General features: G+C 40.6%; 1 protein-coding gene across 1 annotated transcript in view; it reads left to right on the forward strand.

Moving 5' to 3' along the window:
• Positions 1-2,071: 2,071 nt before the first annotated feature.
• The window catches only part of pde1a (phosphodiesterase 1A, calmodulin-dependent), a 68,775-nt gene continuing 54,055 nt past the window's right edge, over positions 2,072-16,791 (forward strand). Inside the window, exon 1 of the mRNA XM_047370782.1 lies at positions 2,072-3,328. Coding sequence (XP_047226738.1) covers positions 2,832-3,328 — 497 coding nt within the window. The 5' untranslated portion in view covers positions 2,072-2,831. The remainder of the gene's footprint in view (positions 3,329-16,791) is intronic.

A 16,791-nucleotide genomic window follows, 5' to 3' on the forward strand; every position in this document is an offset into this window, starting at 1 on the left:
CTGCCTCATATGTTTTGAATTGGTTGGACTTGTAAAGAGTGGAAATCTAAAGAGACACGATGAAACCTAACACAATAACTTCAAGGCTATCTGCCTGGGTCCGACAGTAGGACAAGGAGAATAAAGCATGAGCGAGCTGCATGGCTGATAACACAGTCTCTTACAGCACAACAGCGAGCATAGGAGTGTTCACTGCGAGTACAGTGGAAAACAAAAAAATTCTTTCACTGACTGGGAAATGATCAAGGAGTGCATGGGAGCTGTGGCAGAAACACTTTTAGATAGAAAAGAAGGACAACTTAAGGAAAAGATTAAGCAAATTGCCCTGCCTGCCACAAGCACAACAAGGAGAGCAGAACTCTTAGACCTAGATGTCCAGACCCAGCGCCACTGTGCCATTTAAAGTGTGTTTAATATTGGTACTTATTGCACTTTTCTGTTCAGCAGATGATTTCATAGGCATATGAATAATTGATCTGTAGTTAAAAATAGTAATTAAAAATGAAAGAAAACATATTTACCAGTTCATTTAAAATGTTTGGACCCCAAAGTGTTTGGATGATGGAGGTAGTGGACCTCCTGCTATTTTAGTTCTGGACCTCTGTTCTAAATGGTCTGGGTCAGTAAACTACACAATCACGGGGAAGACTGCTGACTGGACAGATGTCTAGAAAGCAGTCATTGACACCCTCCACAAGGACGCTAAGTCACAAAAGCTCATTGCTAAAGAAGCTGGTTGTTCACAGAGACCTGTATCTAAGCATATTTATTGAAAGTTGAGTGGAAGGAAAATGCGTGGTAGAAAAAGGTGCACCAGCGACAGGGATAACCGCAGCCTCGAGAGGATTGTCAAGCAAAATCCATTTAAGTATTTGAGGGAGCATCACATGGAGTGGACTGAGACTGAGGTCATCACATCCCATAGACAAATCCTACACCTGGGCTACAAGCATCTTACCTGGAATGAGGAGAAAAAGAACTGGATTGCTGCTCATGTTTTCCAAGGTCCTGGAGGAAGAAATGTTGCTTGTAGTCTAGTGTGACGTTTCCACAGTCAGTGATGATTTGGGGTGCCATGCTATCTGCTGGTGTTGGTCAACTGGGTTTTCTGAAGCCCACAGTCAACACAGCCATCTACCAGGAAATACGAGAGTACTTCATGCTTCCTTCTGCTGACAAGCTTTAAGAAAAGGCTGATTTCCTTTTCCAGCAGAACCTGGCAAAAACTGGTTCAATGACCATGTTGTTCCTGTTCTTGATTGGCCAGTAAACTGGCCTGACCTGAACCACTTAGAGAATCTTTGTATTATTGTTAAGAGGAAGATGAGAGGCACCAGACCAAACAATGCAGATGACCTGAAGGCCGCTAACAAAGCAAACTGGGCTTCCATTACACCTCAGCAAAACCACAGACCGATCACCTACATGCCACGCTTTTATAAAATATTAATAATAATTGTTTTTTTTAGATGTAGATCACTATTTAGGGCTTTTTAATGAAGCTATTCCATTGCTTATGTTTTAAATGTTGCATTTTTCTGTCAGATAGCGAGATTCTTTTTATTAAGAGCAACAGTAAACACAAAATTAGATCCTTTATGCATAAAATTTATTTTTCATCATTTAAAAGAAGATTTCATGTTTTTCTACCATAAGCAGATTTTGAATATCAGATATTCAATAACTAGTAAAAATGTCCTGTTCTGTCAAATTAAATTCCAATAAAATACATTGAAGTTTTAGGATGTAACGCAACAAAATGTGAGAAATGTTTAATGGTGTGACTACTTTATAGAGGAATGACTATGTGTGTGTGAATGCATACACACCCAGGTGACCCTGGGTGTGTGTGCTGTTGATCTGAACTGCGGCCTTTCTTAAACAAGTTTCTCATTTTTATGTCTTGAGAGTAACTTCGGGTAAAATTTCCACTGATCTCAAAAAGCAAAGAAGGTCTTGGACAAAACATAGTTTGTTCCCAGGCTGGATGGTGTCAGTGCAGCTCATTTCTTTTTCATCAGAACTGTATTGACCAGTGAAGCCTCTTGAGGGCGCCATTACCACTATTCACTGTGTGATTGTTCCACTTGACTGAGGACGTGTGACTGATTTTCAGGAATATTACATCATCATTGTCTAAAGCCTACACAAACACACACACATACAACAGCACAGCATGCACACACAGCATCTCTGTGGCAGCAGGTTAGAAGGTAGGACAGATTGGGAGGTTTCCCTTTCATTTGAACCTAGCGTAAAGTTCTGTTTATATGAATTTGGGAGGTAGGGAGATAAGGAGGAGGAGGAAGAGGCTAGTCTGTCGGCTGCAGGATTCCATCACTCTTGGCAACCATTGTTGAGTTTCCACGGAAACGCTAAGCAATGTTCTCTGCTTCTCTTTTGTCCTCCATCACTCTACTCTTGCTTCCTCTCTCTCACTCCCTCACTCCATCCCATCTTTATTGCTGGTCGACCTCCCCCTTATGTTTCCACGGCAATGCTCTGAGTCCGCCGCAGTATTGGAGCGCGGAGTTGAAGTGTGAGCTGCTGACAGAAGTCATCAGCTGATCACCTTCTTTCTTGTCATATTTTTTCTTCCCCTTTTTAAATTTTTGCAACCTCTAACCCAACCTCCTCCTTACTGGGCAGAGGGTGTCGATTTGGATTGGCTGAGCTCTTCAAGTGACATCACAGGAAGTTGGATGAAGTTGGAAGAACTCTAGTATTTTCTGCTTCAATTTGCGTTGATGTTTTCTTCACTCAGTCGCTCTAAGACACCTTCACAGGGACCCAACTCTGCTCTGTGAACACTTCAGCAAAAACTCGCTGACATGAGCGATGAGGCGGAGGAGGCACAGCTCCCTCAGGGGGTGATGGAAACTGAGGAGGAGCAACAGGAATGTAGACTTTATGAAGAGTTATTAGAGAATAAAGAGGAGCAGGAAGATAAGGTGCAACACACTGAGGAACAGGAAGAACTGGAAGAGGTGCAGGACGAAGAAGAGTTGCAGCAGGAAGAGGATGAATTGCAGGACGAGATGTCACTCACAGAGGAAAAGCTGAGCGAGCAGGAGCAGATGCAGGAGGTGCAGCCAAGCGAGTTAGGGCAGCATGTTAAGGAGATGCAGCCCGCTGAGGAGGAGGAAGAGGAGCAGCAGCTGCAGGAGGAGGAGGTGCAGGGTGAGGAGATGCTACAGGGTGAGCAACAGCAGTTTGAAGAGCAGCAGCTGCAGGAAGAGGAGGGGAAGCAAACTGAGGAGGTTCAAGACTTTGTTGACACTCTGGAGCAGAACCACAACAACCAGGTCCTGATCCGACTGAGAGGAATGTGAGTAAACACATTCAACTGGCTGATGATGATGATGTCAGGTTGGTGCTGTTGGTTGGTTGAAGATGGTAAGGTGCAGCTATTGGGACGCCATTTGTGTGGTCGCCTGGTTTCCTTGGGGATGTTGGCGTGAAGCAGAGATTGACGGGAGACGAATGACAGAAAATGAGTGTGGAATGCTGGGCTTGCAATATCCTTTGAACAGAGAAGAGAGAGAGGAAGAGTGTGTGTTTGTCTGTGTGTGTGTTTGTGCAGAGAACTGTGTGGCAGATTCTTTTCACAGTCTTAACGTCGTAGCATGAGCACACACATCTGCCTGAGTCAGAGGCTACAGCAGCAGATGTTGGAGAGAAATAAATAGCTCACCTTTTTTTCTACTATTGTTGCCATGGCAATGGCAGAGCGTTGCGATGGAGCAAAGTCTCAGCAAAGATTGACAGATCCTCAGCAAGACGGAAAGGAATAATATGCAAATGAAGGCAGGACACAAAATGCAAAATGTTTGAGTTTTCCAGTTGCTTTGGTCCAGGGGATGAAAACTGCTTGTTCACTGTGTATAATTGTACACATGGCTGCTCCATGTTAAGGTATCACTACTTTTATGTCAGCTTGGTTTTAAAAAGAAGTTATATTACACACTGTAAATTTGGTTGTTTGTCATAAACCCGTATTGTTGTTTTTTAACATTTGTTTAGTGGCTCCTTTATTTCCCTTCCAACTTTCATAAATCCCTATCAATCATCATTTCGTACCCATGTACTTAAACCACTGCATATTACCTTAAATCGTTGTTTATTTTTAAATTGGTACAAACAAAACTCCATTTTATACCTGTAAACTTGGGTACACAACGACCAAAGCTACAAATGTACAAAATGGCCAAGGGACAAAATAAGCAGCAGCCTCGTTTAACAAAAAAACAACCCACAAATACAAGATCAACTATCTTGATAAAGCTTTAGTGAATTTATGATTATTCTTGACCTCACAAATTGAGGTACTGATCTCAGAAGGCTTGGAGTACCTGGCAGGTTAGTGCCCATTCAGTTTGTTGTGTTTGACCATTTTTGTAACCTGTTGCACACCAAGCCTGTGTCTTGTTGTATGGCAGGAAATCATGTGTAAGTTGTGGCCTTGAAATGCTTTAAAAGTAAAATAGATGCATTATAAATCCAGGCGTTTTTTCTCAACTGCTTTAATGCACATATTACCTTGAGAGACATCCCATTCCTAATCCATTAGGTGTAATATGATGTTGGTCCACTCCTTGTTACAGCAGCCTCTAGTCTTTTATATGGTTTGGCAAGTGTTTATGGGAATTTTAGACTAAAAGAGCATTTGTAAGGTCAGACACTGATGTTGGATGAGGCGGCCTGGTTTGCAGTCTTTAATTCATCCCAAAGGTGTTCTATAGGGTCGAGGTCAGGACTCGGTGCAGGCCAGTCAAGTTCTTCCACACCAAACTCATCCATGTGTTTATGGACCTTGGTTTTTACACTGTGTAAAAAGTTGGAATGGGAATGGATTATCCTCCAAACTGTTATCATAAAGTTGGGAGCAAGAAATTCACCACAATCTCTGGGTATTCTGCACCATTAGATGTTTCTTTCATTGGAACTAAAGCGCCAAGTGCAACTCCTGAAAAACAACCCCACACCATAATCCTGCTCTCCACCTAACTTGCTGCAGTGCAATAAGGGAATTACTTTTCTTCTGGCAACTGCCAAACCGAGACTCATCCATTGGATTGCCAGACAGAAAGGCATAATTTATCACTCTAGAGAACACACCTCCATTGCTCTAGAGAACAGTGGTGGCGTGCCTAACACCACTGCATCCGATGCTTTGCATTTTGTGATGTAAGGCCACATGAAACTTGGAAGCTTTTAGCTATTGAATCTGTAAAAAGTTAGCGACCTACACACTACAACGTCTGTGGACCCCGCTCTGTGATTTGACATGTCCTAACACTTGAGTTGCTGTTGTTTCCAAACGCATCTGGTTTGTGGTAACAGCTGATGTAGAAATATTTAAGAGCAAGGAAATTTCACGGCTGGACTTGCAAAGGCGTTTTCCTGCTACAGTACCAGCACAGTACTGGAATTCACAGAGCTTCTGACAGTTTAGTAGAGTTGGGTGAGTGCAGAGGGAGTGAGTTAATGTGGTAAATCACCCCATTCCTTGGTAAGTTAGCACTCACTCCTGTAGCTAAATGCTGCGTGATCACGTGTTTTTTTTTTTCCATCATACAAACTTTATTTGTACAAATAACAGTGTAAGTGTCAGCAAAAAAATACAAAATTAGCCAGGGGAACATCATAAATTAAAGAAAAAGAGTCAATACAACAAAGCATTGTAAGATATAAAAACTGAAATTGCTTTAAAAAAAATATGGTGCCAAAGAATCATATATAAAAATGAATTAAGACAAAATATCATCTATAATCTTAAGTTGGGAGCAAGCCAATATAGTTCTTTTTGCCTTCTGATTAGTTGAAAATTTGATTTTCTGCATATATTGCTTGTAATTAATCATAAAACAAAATTTGGGGTTCTCTTTAAAAATTTACATTTATGTATGTAAAACTGAGCTCTGCATGATTATATGCTGCGCAATAGGGCTTGTGAATATGGTGTCAGCAGTGCAACACGGAGGTTAGTAGGTGGGCATCTTGTTGGAGCGGTGCAGTTTTGTTTTTGCTTAAACATTCTAAAAAAAATCCATACAATGGCAAATGATTGTTTTCGTATTATTAATTGCCACAATCGGTCTCATGACCGGAGCGGAAAATGGGTTCCAAATGGAGTGCGTTTTTTCCGTTTTCCAGCGAAGAAGCAACACATTGGAGCACAGGTGGCAGAGATAACAAAGGGGCCAGATGGCATGGATGGCGAGGGTAAGGTTTTCTAACATCACCTTCACCAACATTTTCGAAAGCATGTTTGTGTGTTCACAGCATTTCCACTCAGGTAAGTTTAATGAAGTCGTATTTAAATTCTGTTTGAAATTATGGAGTCTGATCCTGACTGGGTACCTTCTTAACATCTTGGATACACAAAAGTTAAAGCGATAACTCCTGAGCAATTTGCCCGTAGGATAAAGAGACAGAGAGCTACCAGAGGGAAGAACACCGCACCTGTAGCTTCACAGAATGTAACTGGTCAGTTAGCAGACATGAATGAAACAGCCCTGAATGTTGAGGTTGATGGAGCTGAACAGAGGTCAGAGGTGGATGAAAATGCAAAGGATGTACATGAAGAGGAAGAATGCAGATTACGTAGCGAAAGATGTGCAGAAATTAACCGCTTGCTGGAGAAGAACAGAAAACTGAAGGAAGAGCTCTCAAGAAGGAAGATGGATGAGCAATTCCTAAAAGATGATGTGACGGTCAAGTATTACATGGGCTTAAAAAGTTGAAATACATTAAGTGATTCAAATGTGATTGTAAAAGGTTTATGTAAGTAATAAAATAATGAAATAAAATAGTGCTTGCGTATCTGTAACATGGCTACGTGGCGGTTAATGTGATGTTTAATCTAAAGATCACATCAATGAATGCGAATGCCTTTACACAGTGTAGTCTGAATTAAAGACTATAAAAATTATACAACCAGAAATCATGTTTTTCCTTTTTTACACTAATCATCAGAAACAACACAAAACAGTACTGTTTTGCCTTGCACTAGTCCCAAACGTGTAGCAGCCTTAGAAATGTTTTTTTGATAGAAATGTTTTTGTGTGCATGTTATGTCCACCTACCCTTGTGAGAACAATGGTTTTGTGGTTGTTCACCCGGAAAATCTGAAGGTCCTGCACCCATCTGTTGGTGAAATGAAGATGAGCTTCCGGGGACTTGTGATTTCTGAATTGCTTGTATGTGTAGGCACTCACTTACCCCTGGAAGGTCGTTTAGGTAGGTTGTCCCTCGCTGTACTCGTGGGGATCAAGCCTGTTAACTCACTGTATTTTTTCTAAGTATCACTGTTTCGGTTCGATGTTCAATTTGTCGCGGTAGGGAATCTGGGACTTGCTCTTTTCACGGTCCATGGTTGTTTATGCTAGCTTCTGTTAGCATGCCTTACAAAATGGCTGCGGCAACCCAGCATGCAATGCATCGTGATGTCAATTCACAAGCCCTATTTGGATGGAAGTGGAAAAGGGAAGAATGTTATTTTGTACATTTTAAGTTAATTACAAGAAATTTGTTACAGTTTACATTTATTTAATTGATTAAGTAGTCTGTGTAAGATGTACAGTTGTCACTAAATAAGCCAGTAATGATTGCATCAAAAGTAACTGATGGGAACTTCTGTTAATTTTATGGGTAAAGACCGTAAAACTGTTATTTATGTAAAATTATGAAGCTAAAACCAATGTATTTCATTTTTAGATTCAAATCTAATAAGACATTTGTTAAAAAGATAATAAAATAGAGACATTACACCTTTGGAAGCAATTTCATGCATTTGACCTTTAAGGTTAATGTGAAATTCATAGATGAGTCAATGTATTGGCTAAGATGTGACCAAATAATCACATTCCATTGTATGTTATATGTATAAAAATGGTTTGAGATAAATTATTCTGACACCGTGAGAGCAACCACTGGAAACCACTAACTAGAGTTCTCTACAGTTACCTTTCTACTTGTGAAATACATTTATTGTTGTGCAACAGTTTGACTGAGAGTATAATGAACCTAATAACTGTATGATATGAGAGCTTAAACTATAACCTGTTGTAAATGCAGGTCAGGTCTTTTAATGAGTTGGAGAAAAGTGAAGATTGTGGCTCTCTTATCCAAGAAGATTGATGTGTGATTCTTTGATGGCGAGCCTCCCAGCTTGGATCCAGAGTCTCCATTCCCCATATGGAGGATCCTAAAATCTGTCTGTGGTATGATCGTGTCAGTCGATCTGACTGACATTCCCGTGAGTCTACCTCGAGAAGTGCACTTCACTGAACCCTTTCCCTTGACTTTTATTAGTGACTTGGAACACTGATTGAACTCTGAGCATCTGCTCACAGGAGAGGACTTTGAGCTTCCTGGAGAGATTCTTATTGTTGTAGTTAAACAGAGGCCAGGTATATTTTTCTATGTTGTTTTGTATGTGGTAATGTTCTGCATGTTTTGACTAAAGGTTTTTAAAACCACGTTTACCTGTGTGTTTGGTCATTGCACTACATCTCAGCTCCTACGAACCTAGACTGTGACGTGTACATACCTTGAATTGGGTTACATGTGCAATAAACACTGAAAAAACTACCCCTAATTTGATTTATAAGGTTTGTGAATGTTGCAAAAGCAGAGAATTTAGTATGTTGTTGAAGTGACAAAAAAAAGTTATTTTTGGCCAGGACATTTAAAAAAACTTGGATGCAAAACTCCATAGATATCCTCATAGGGTCCTTCCACTGCAGCATACTTGTAAGTAGTAACCACGCCCACTTCAAATTTATGACCAATCCTACAACAGTTACCCAGAGGATGTGATGGACGTGTTGTGAATTGGCGCTATATAAATAAACTGAATTGAATTGAATTGACAGCAACAAACTCAAACATTACGGCTGCAAGAACAGAATAATGTCATATTTTTCTTGCAGCACTGTGAGCTGAACAGTTTCTCTTTTCTTGCAAAGTACATAGTCATATTCAATTAATCAGAATATGCTTCCTGATGAGGCCCAATCGTCAGATTTTTTTAAAAGTACCTTTTCTCAAAAAAACAAAAACAAAACAACCTTTAAGCAATTATTAAACATACTTTTCATTAAGGTTACATTTCTGTATTAAAAATGTTTTTTTTATTGGTCTGATGTAATATTCTAATCTTAAATGCCATGTTTTCATCAGCTGTAAATGGAAAATCATTTTAATTAACAGAAATTAAGGTTTGAAAACATCTGTGTGGAAGTTAATCACTTGGGGAAGTTAATGAACTTCATCAATTATCAAATGTATTGAATATGCATGTATATTTGTTTAAGTCAAAATCAAACAAACAGGTTTACAACTATAATAATATGTTTGGTTGTTTTAGTGGCAGAAGGAATAATTGCTGCTTTTGTGCTTTAAATAAAATAAGTTAAAACATGTTACACAATTTGGTTTTAGAGTTTTGTATAACTGGAGTGAAAGCGTAGGATTACTAGACAAGTTATCATTCTACCAATCCAAAGCAACAAAATAATCACTTCCCCCACCAGACGGAGGAATACAAGGCTTTCCTCTTCCTGTCCCTTACCATGGAATCCTGAACCAGGCTTATGCATTTGAATCCCTTTTGTAGAGCATTATTTCTGTGAGCGAATTTGTCGTATCAGCAGCAAAGCACACAGGATCAGATGTGTTTTGCTTTTTTTTTAAATTACACAAAGGCACTGTGCGTGAATCGGCTCAACTCTAATCCCTGAAACCCAAAAGCAAATACGTGAACATGAGCCAGCAGCTGCTCGAAGAGGAATGCACCTCATTCACTTACTGTTTGTGTTGCGCGGCTCTCCGACTAAACACTTCCAATCACACACAATCCTTTGTGTGGCGGATGTAAGAGTATTTCTGATGGGAATAACACTATGGACGCCCTAGAGTATGTTATGTCCATATGAGGCCACCTGCATTTGAAAGCACATATTTTCCTCTGTTTTAGCTCCAAAAAAGGAAAACAAAAATATACAGTGTTGAGCAAGTAAGTAGAGACATAAAAAAAGTTATCATTTTGTCATGATCATGAAATGACAGTTTAATTGGTCGGCAGTAATTTGGAAATATTTATTGCCTTCGGGCTGCAATTAAATTGTCTTGTTATCTGATGACAACAGCAACAGGGTAATACGGGACATGAACGTGGTGTTAGTGACCTCAGACAGGACGAGGACTGAACAAGCCTCGGGGAGTTAATCGGCTGAGTGGCTGCTTTTTAAATGGTAATGATGCTGCCAAATAAGCAGTGTCTCATGCTGTGAAGAGATGTTTCCTGCCGTGTAGTTTTGCATCTGTTTGAGCAGGAGAAAACAGGGGGTGGGGGGCAGATCTTTCTTGAACTTCTTAATGGATTTAGTCATTGACCGGTGCTCCAAACACAGAGTCGTGTCTTGTTCCTTCACACATTAAAATAAAATTCTCTAAGGTGTTGCGTTTACTGAAAGCCAGTGCAATTAAAAATTTCGTTTTTTGTGCCCATAAAAATAAATTTGATGAGAAATTGTTTGATTTGTCTCACTCTGTCAGCTCTACCTCAGCATCTGGCGCACCTACACCTATTTCTGTACTAAAATAAAATCTAGGGAAATACTTTTTTTTCTATATCTTCAGATGTCAAAGATCTGATTCATAATTGCTGAGAGTTGTTTTCATAAGGCCCCTGGAGCTGACCAGTTGGTCCACAACAGGGGGGAGCCCTTTAGCTTGTATGGTCATGTTCGAACACATGAAGCGAGTAGCAATGATTTCATAATTGGTTCATAACGGTTCATAATTTTAGATAATTTTAAGGTTAATTTTGTTGTAAAGCTAAAAATAAACTAAGTTGTGTTTCAGCAACATGCAAAATTTATATTTAAGAAAAATCCTTCTGTGCATTATAGTACCAAGAATGTGGATTTAGTCTTTTAGAAGGGCTGGCCCTGCACCTAGCTGATTTTAAGTGTTTGGATCATTTTATTAGAAAAAAAAAAACAAGTTTGGGATTGGTTATCTCTTTCTGATCCATTTTGTGAGGCAATCGAACATGGAAATTAATTCAAGCATTTGCCTGGTTTGTCCATAAATTACTTCCTAAAAAGATTGATTAGCTTTGGTTATGTTGCAGGATAAAAATAAGGGAGCCTGTCGTTTTCTCCTTCAATCTGCTCTTGCGTACCTTCTCATTCACAAAGCAAATTAGCACTAATGATGGAACAAACACAACTGCAAGCATGTTGTCTTCTTCACACATTAACAGCGTCCACACTGACTGACACTGTTGTCAGCTCGGCCTGGTAGAAATTCGGTTTGGTGCATTCACTGAGCAGAGAAAGCTAGAGTTTTTACGTTTCTGACCGATCCAGTTGATAGCTGATCTATCTCATGGACTGTTGCCAAGGCATTTCATATTTTTTCAGGTTTCTTTGTTGTTCTGGTGGCAGCCATACAGCTGGTTGCTTCCCTTTTAGGAGACTAAATATTTCACATTACCTATATGCCACAAACACATCTGATCTGTGAGAAAATATTTTGCCCTGTTATACTGTTTGCCGTAATATCCATAAAAGAATTAATTTCCCCCTAAATACAGGCTGAATTTCAGAGTGGAGAAACTGCATTAGTCTAGAGAAACATCATTTGGTTGGCACTTTGAGGCGCTCATCACCCTTTTTTGTTACATTACACAAATGCGCAATGCTTGGTTTGCTCTTGTTTAACTGAAACAAAACCCTCACAACGATTCAGTGAATCAGGTCATGTGCATTTTGTTCTGCATGTTGTCCAGTTTGTTTCCCTCTTTTTCTTTTTGCCGTTCTGTTCCACCCTCTAACACAGCTGGTGGAGGTGATTGTATATAACATATTTTACCAACTACCAATTTTAGTTAAAAATATGTAAGATAATTCTAGAATATCTTAGTATGCTTTGCAAGTAATTTTATTTCTTTTTGTTTTCCTTATGTTTCTGTAACGGGGCATTATCTGCTCTGAAATCCCCAAAAAACCAAGGGACACAGCTGCACCTGAAGAGCCCTCCCACCTACCACATCAACATAAGCTGCACCAGACCAAGTGAATCAGCAGCTTCTGAACAACCCATGCCCTGCAGAGGCCCAAAAGTAGCCCAACACTACAGCAGGAGACCAATGCCCTATTCAAGATCCCAGCCATCCCACCTCCGCCACCAGGTTCCAACACTGTCTAAGGCAGTCCCTGGGTCACGCTGCCCAGCTGGGACAGGGCTCCCGCCATTACATGACACCCGCATGCTGCCCCCCAGCAAAACACACATGTCCCCGGTAAACATGCAGACCCCACACATCCAAGCCGTCCATATGCGAAACATACAGGGCAGCCCACCTGGGCACCTGCTACAGTAAACCCATTATTAGGCCAGCCCTCCCACTAAGGGGGAATAAGGTGACAAATACAACAATACACAGCCACCAGACGGGGAAGATGTTGTTGCTGCGTGAGGCTGTGGGTGTGACTAAGATGCACTAAAATAGCAGCAGGAATTTGGAAATAAGGGACACATTTTTTCACAGTACTCCATATGTAGGATATATATATATATATATATATATAGCTCTACTGCTTCCAGCTGTTCACATATTACATTTTCATAAACAAATAGGTTGTGTTCATGAATGTTAAAATATATATATTAAGAAATAATTGAAATATGCTCTGTGACTTATTTATTTCCGTTAAAAACAGACTAATTGCCCACCTTGGCAGCTCTTCTTCTGTGCTCGTGGTAAACAGCATCTTGCTCTAGGAGCTAGTTGGCAACAAAGCAAAAGTCAAGAGGAAACACACAGTTTTACCTGCACAATTCTGTGTTGGTTTAAGCCTCTGATGCCAAGATGAGCATTTAGATTTTTTTGTTGCCAAATCCTGATATAAATATTGGCAAGTGAATGAATACTCTGTCAGCAGTGACTCAAATACAAAGTGGAGGTGTAAAAATAAAGATGCAGTTCAACACAGAAGCTTGTCTGGTGTTCTGACGAAGCTGCACTCTGAGGTTTGGGGAACTCCGTCACGGGGCATGAACACAGTCCGGGTTTGGCTTTGTTCTCCAGAGAATCCCGCTGCTCCATTGGCTGAAGTTGCCTGGTGAACGTTTGTTTTGGGATTCAGCTGGTAACAGTCCTCAGTGAAGTTCAAGCTCAACAAAAACGCTGCTTGTGCATGAGCAGCTTTTAAATATTAAAGCTGCGTGAAAAGAAAGTGTGTTGTTTTTTCTCCAGACGGCTCAGGATTCAACAAGCTGCAAAAGCCACAGAAGCCACAGTAACCTCTAGGGAGCAGTGTAATGGAAGTCAGCCAGTGTAAGACAAAATACATAAGTGTACATAAGTGAATGACAGGTTGAAGCGTGAAGCTGCAAGGAGTGGATGTAGTTAAAGTGGATGAGATTAAGTATCTGGGGTCAACCTTCCTAAGACTAAGCAATTCCAACACATGAAAATGCTTTAATCTAAATCATTCCATTCAGTTTCAATTGAGTTTATTTATAATAGTGGCAATTCACAACACATGTTGTCTCAAGGCACTTTACAATGTCAGTTTAATCGAATCCTGCAGATTTCAAGTCGAGAACATACATTCCAATTTATCCTAATTATTAAACAATGCTTTTAAATTGGTTAAAAGGTTTTTCTATCTAAGGAAACCCAGCATATTGCATCGAGTCAGTGACTTGGAGCATTCACTCCTCCTGGATGAGCATGTAGTGAAAGTGGACAGTCACTGGCGTTGACTTTGCAGCAATCCCTCATACTGAGCATGCATGTAGCAACAGTGGAGAGGAAAAACTCCCTTTTAACAGGAAGAAACCTCCAACAGAACCAGGCTCAGTGTGAGCGGCCATCTGCCACGACCGACTGGGGGTTTGAGAGAACAGAGCAGAGACACAAAAAGAGCACAGAAACACTGATCTAGCAGTACTTTCTACGGGAAAAAAAGAAAAACATTGGTAGTAGATCTTTTTGTGGCTTCATCTAGGAGAGAAAGGCAGCCAAGCAGATGAACTCTGAGCCAGTTTTCAAATCTAGAGTATGAAAGAGAGCACATACAGTGCAGTCACAGTTGAAGCTCAGCCAGTAGACATGTCTAGGAGAGAACGGGTTAAACACTGAAAGACAGGGCCAAGTGTATCATCTGTATAAGGTGAGCATTAAGTTGTTGGCAGCAAAAGCTTGGACGATGCCCCCCTCCAGGAAGGTGTCACAGGTAGATACAAAGTCAGACCAGGTGTAGCTTCTAGGAAGAGAAAAACAGAGAGAGAAAATAAAGTTAAACGCTAAAATAACAGAAAGTGGGGCAGAAAGTTTGGTTTTGTTGTCATCTGACCAGATCACCTTCCTTTATGTTTGCTGGGACTCAGCAAACAGGGACAGCGCTTGCTTTTAATGTTACCCTGTTCCAACACACTTTCTTTAAATAATTAGGTCATTCACATGTTTCACAGTTATGAGTGTAGTGCAATCATATGAATTAGGTGTGATGGTGCAGGGAGACATGAAAACATGAAGCACAGCAAGCCTTTAGGATCCGTGTTGGTGGACACTCCTCTGCATGACTTTGATAGGGACCTCCTATGGCTTTCTTCTCGCCTCTCTTTTATAAAGGTCAGATTTGTGAAGTGCACATCTAATAACTGTCCTGTCATCTATTGATCTCTACAGCTCAACCAGAGCTACCATAAGTCCCTTGAATTCTTCTCTGATTACTGGTCCCCCGTGAGATTGTTGTTTTTGGGATTTTGTTTTAGAATACTAACCTTGCTTTAAACGTCTCCAGAACTTTCTCCCGGACCTGTCTGTTGTGTTCCTTGGCCTTCATTATATTTTCTAACCAACGTCTGAGGTCTTCAAAGAACAACTCAATATACTAAGATCCAATCACAAATGACTGGGACCACTTTGCTTTGGTCTGTCACAGAAAATACTGACATAAATTCAAATAGACAACAAAGTCTGGCAACTTGACCCACTGTGGATTGTGCAAATCTTCAGCAACAGAAATTCAAGGGCCGCTCACTGGTCTTTGCAGACCAGAACTTCAAACCATTGAGGCCCTAAATGACTCTGATCCATTTGGCTCCTCATTCATGAAATCCTCTCCTTGGCATGTTGTGTGATTATCCGTGTGGCTGTTGTTTGTAGCGCTAAGAGCACTCCTATGTCTCTTTGTCATTATGACGAGACTAATTCTTCCTGATGGATGTTTTCCTTAGATGGAGGTTAACACATACAGTGTATCTTGGCTGTTTGAAAGGATAACAATTATGTTCACAATTTTTTTCTTCTTCATCGTTACCATGGTAACTGCAGAGTATTTTGATGCAGCAAAGTCTTTGCAAAGGAGAGACAGAAACAGAATGTTGTTTATTTTATTTTTTTGGAAATACTGACTCAGATTTTACCCTCCTGTTACTCTGCGTTATGTTTTTTTCTGACTGTATCTTACTGATCGATTTGGGCACAGAGAAAAACAGGTACAGGGAGGGAAAATAAAAGGAGGAATTAAAGGGTGGGGAAAATTTTGCTCCTGAGAGCTTATCAGACAGTTTTTTGAAGCGTAAAATAGAGCATAAACCAGCAGAACTACAAAAAAAGACGTAAAACTGACATCTTTCTGTGATCTATAGTCACCTGAAAATGGAATAAAAAGAATGAGGTTGGATCACGTGGCTGCTGAGATAAGACCAGACTGGTTGTTCCAGGCTGCAAGAGAAAACAGTTTGGACTTATGAACCTGTGACCGATCAGATGATAGATTTCATCTGGATAGTGTGATGGATGGTGTGTGTGTGTGTGTGCAGTTTGGGGATTTTGCTTTCTATTCAAGGGCCTTTTTTAGTGGAGGGCTTACTTTATCTGCAGGTCAGAATGCCTGTTATTGACGTAGGCGGCTTAGATGGATAATCATTGGAAAAGCACAAAAACATACCCTGCAGCTGTTCGTCAAAAACTGAGCCGAGCAGAGAAGACTGAAGCATGCTTTGGTTTTATGGTGCGGAAAAAAGAGTTTGGATGTGAAATTAAACATGAACCGGAAGGGAGAGAAGGCTCAATCACATCAGGAGGAAGAAAAATTCTCATACTGTTTCTCATACTGGGGGCGTCAGCCTGGAAAAGTCACGGCGGAGTGATGAGTAAATTTCCAGAAACTCTCTCCATCCTCACCTGTCCTTGTTTGGACTGCAGCTTTTTTCCCCTGACCACAAAAACAATGCGGTAATCTGGTTCTGCTCATCCAGCTGTGACCCTCCCACCTCCTGCTTTTTAATTCAGCTCTGATCATCCCACGCAGGCCAGCACACAATTACCATTCGACCCTGAAATAAGAGGTTGCTCCTGTCACATTTCAGAGCCGAGGCGTGCCAGAGCTGTGATTAGCTGCAGCAGTCAGGGTCCAGAACTGTGACAGGCTAATTTTCGGACCAAACCCAGCTTTCTGGTGACTGTAATCAAGTTGTCGGGTTTATATCTGCTTTGCAAATTTACATCACAGCAGGGAGTGTGTTTATGCTTTTATTGTGTTGAGAAGAGCTCCACTTAACATTGCTGATTGGGACAAAATCCCCCATTTTGTTTTTTGTGACCACACTGCACTTTGCTGCAAAGTGGTTTTTCACGTTTAACGAAGGTAATATAAAAATATGGCCATTAGAGTCGTTGCTGCACCAGTACATTTCCCATTATTACCAAACCGTGGTTCAGAAACCCTTGGGCCTTATTTGGGAGAAACAGTGTTGTGT

The sequence above is a fragment of the Girardinichthys multiradiatus genome, chromosome 7 (genome assembly GCF_021462225.1).
Source record: "Girardinichthys multiradiatus isolate DD_20200921_A chromosome 7, DD_fGirMul_XY1, whole genome shotgun sequence".
NCBI classification, from domain to species: Eukaryota; Metazoa; Chordata; class Actinopteri; order Cyprinodontiformes; family Goodeidae; genus Girardinichthys; species Girardinichthys multiradiatus.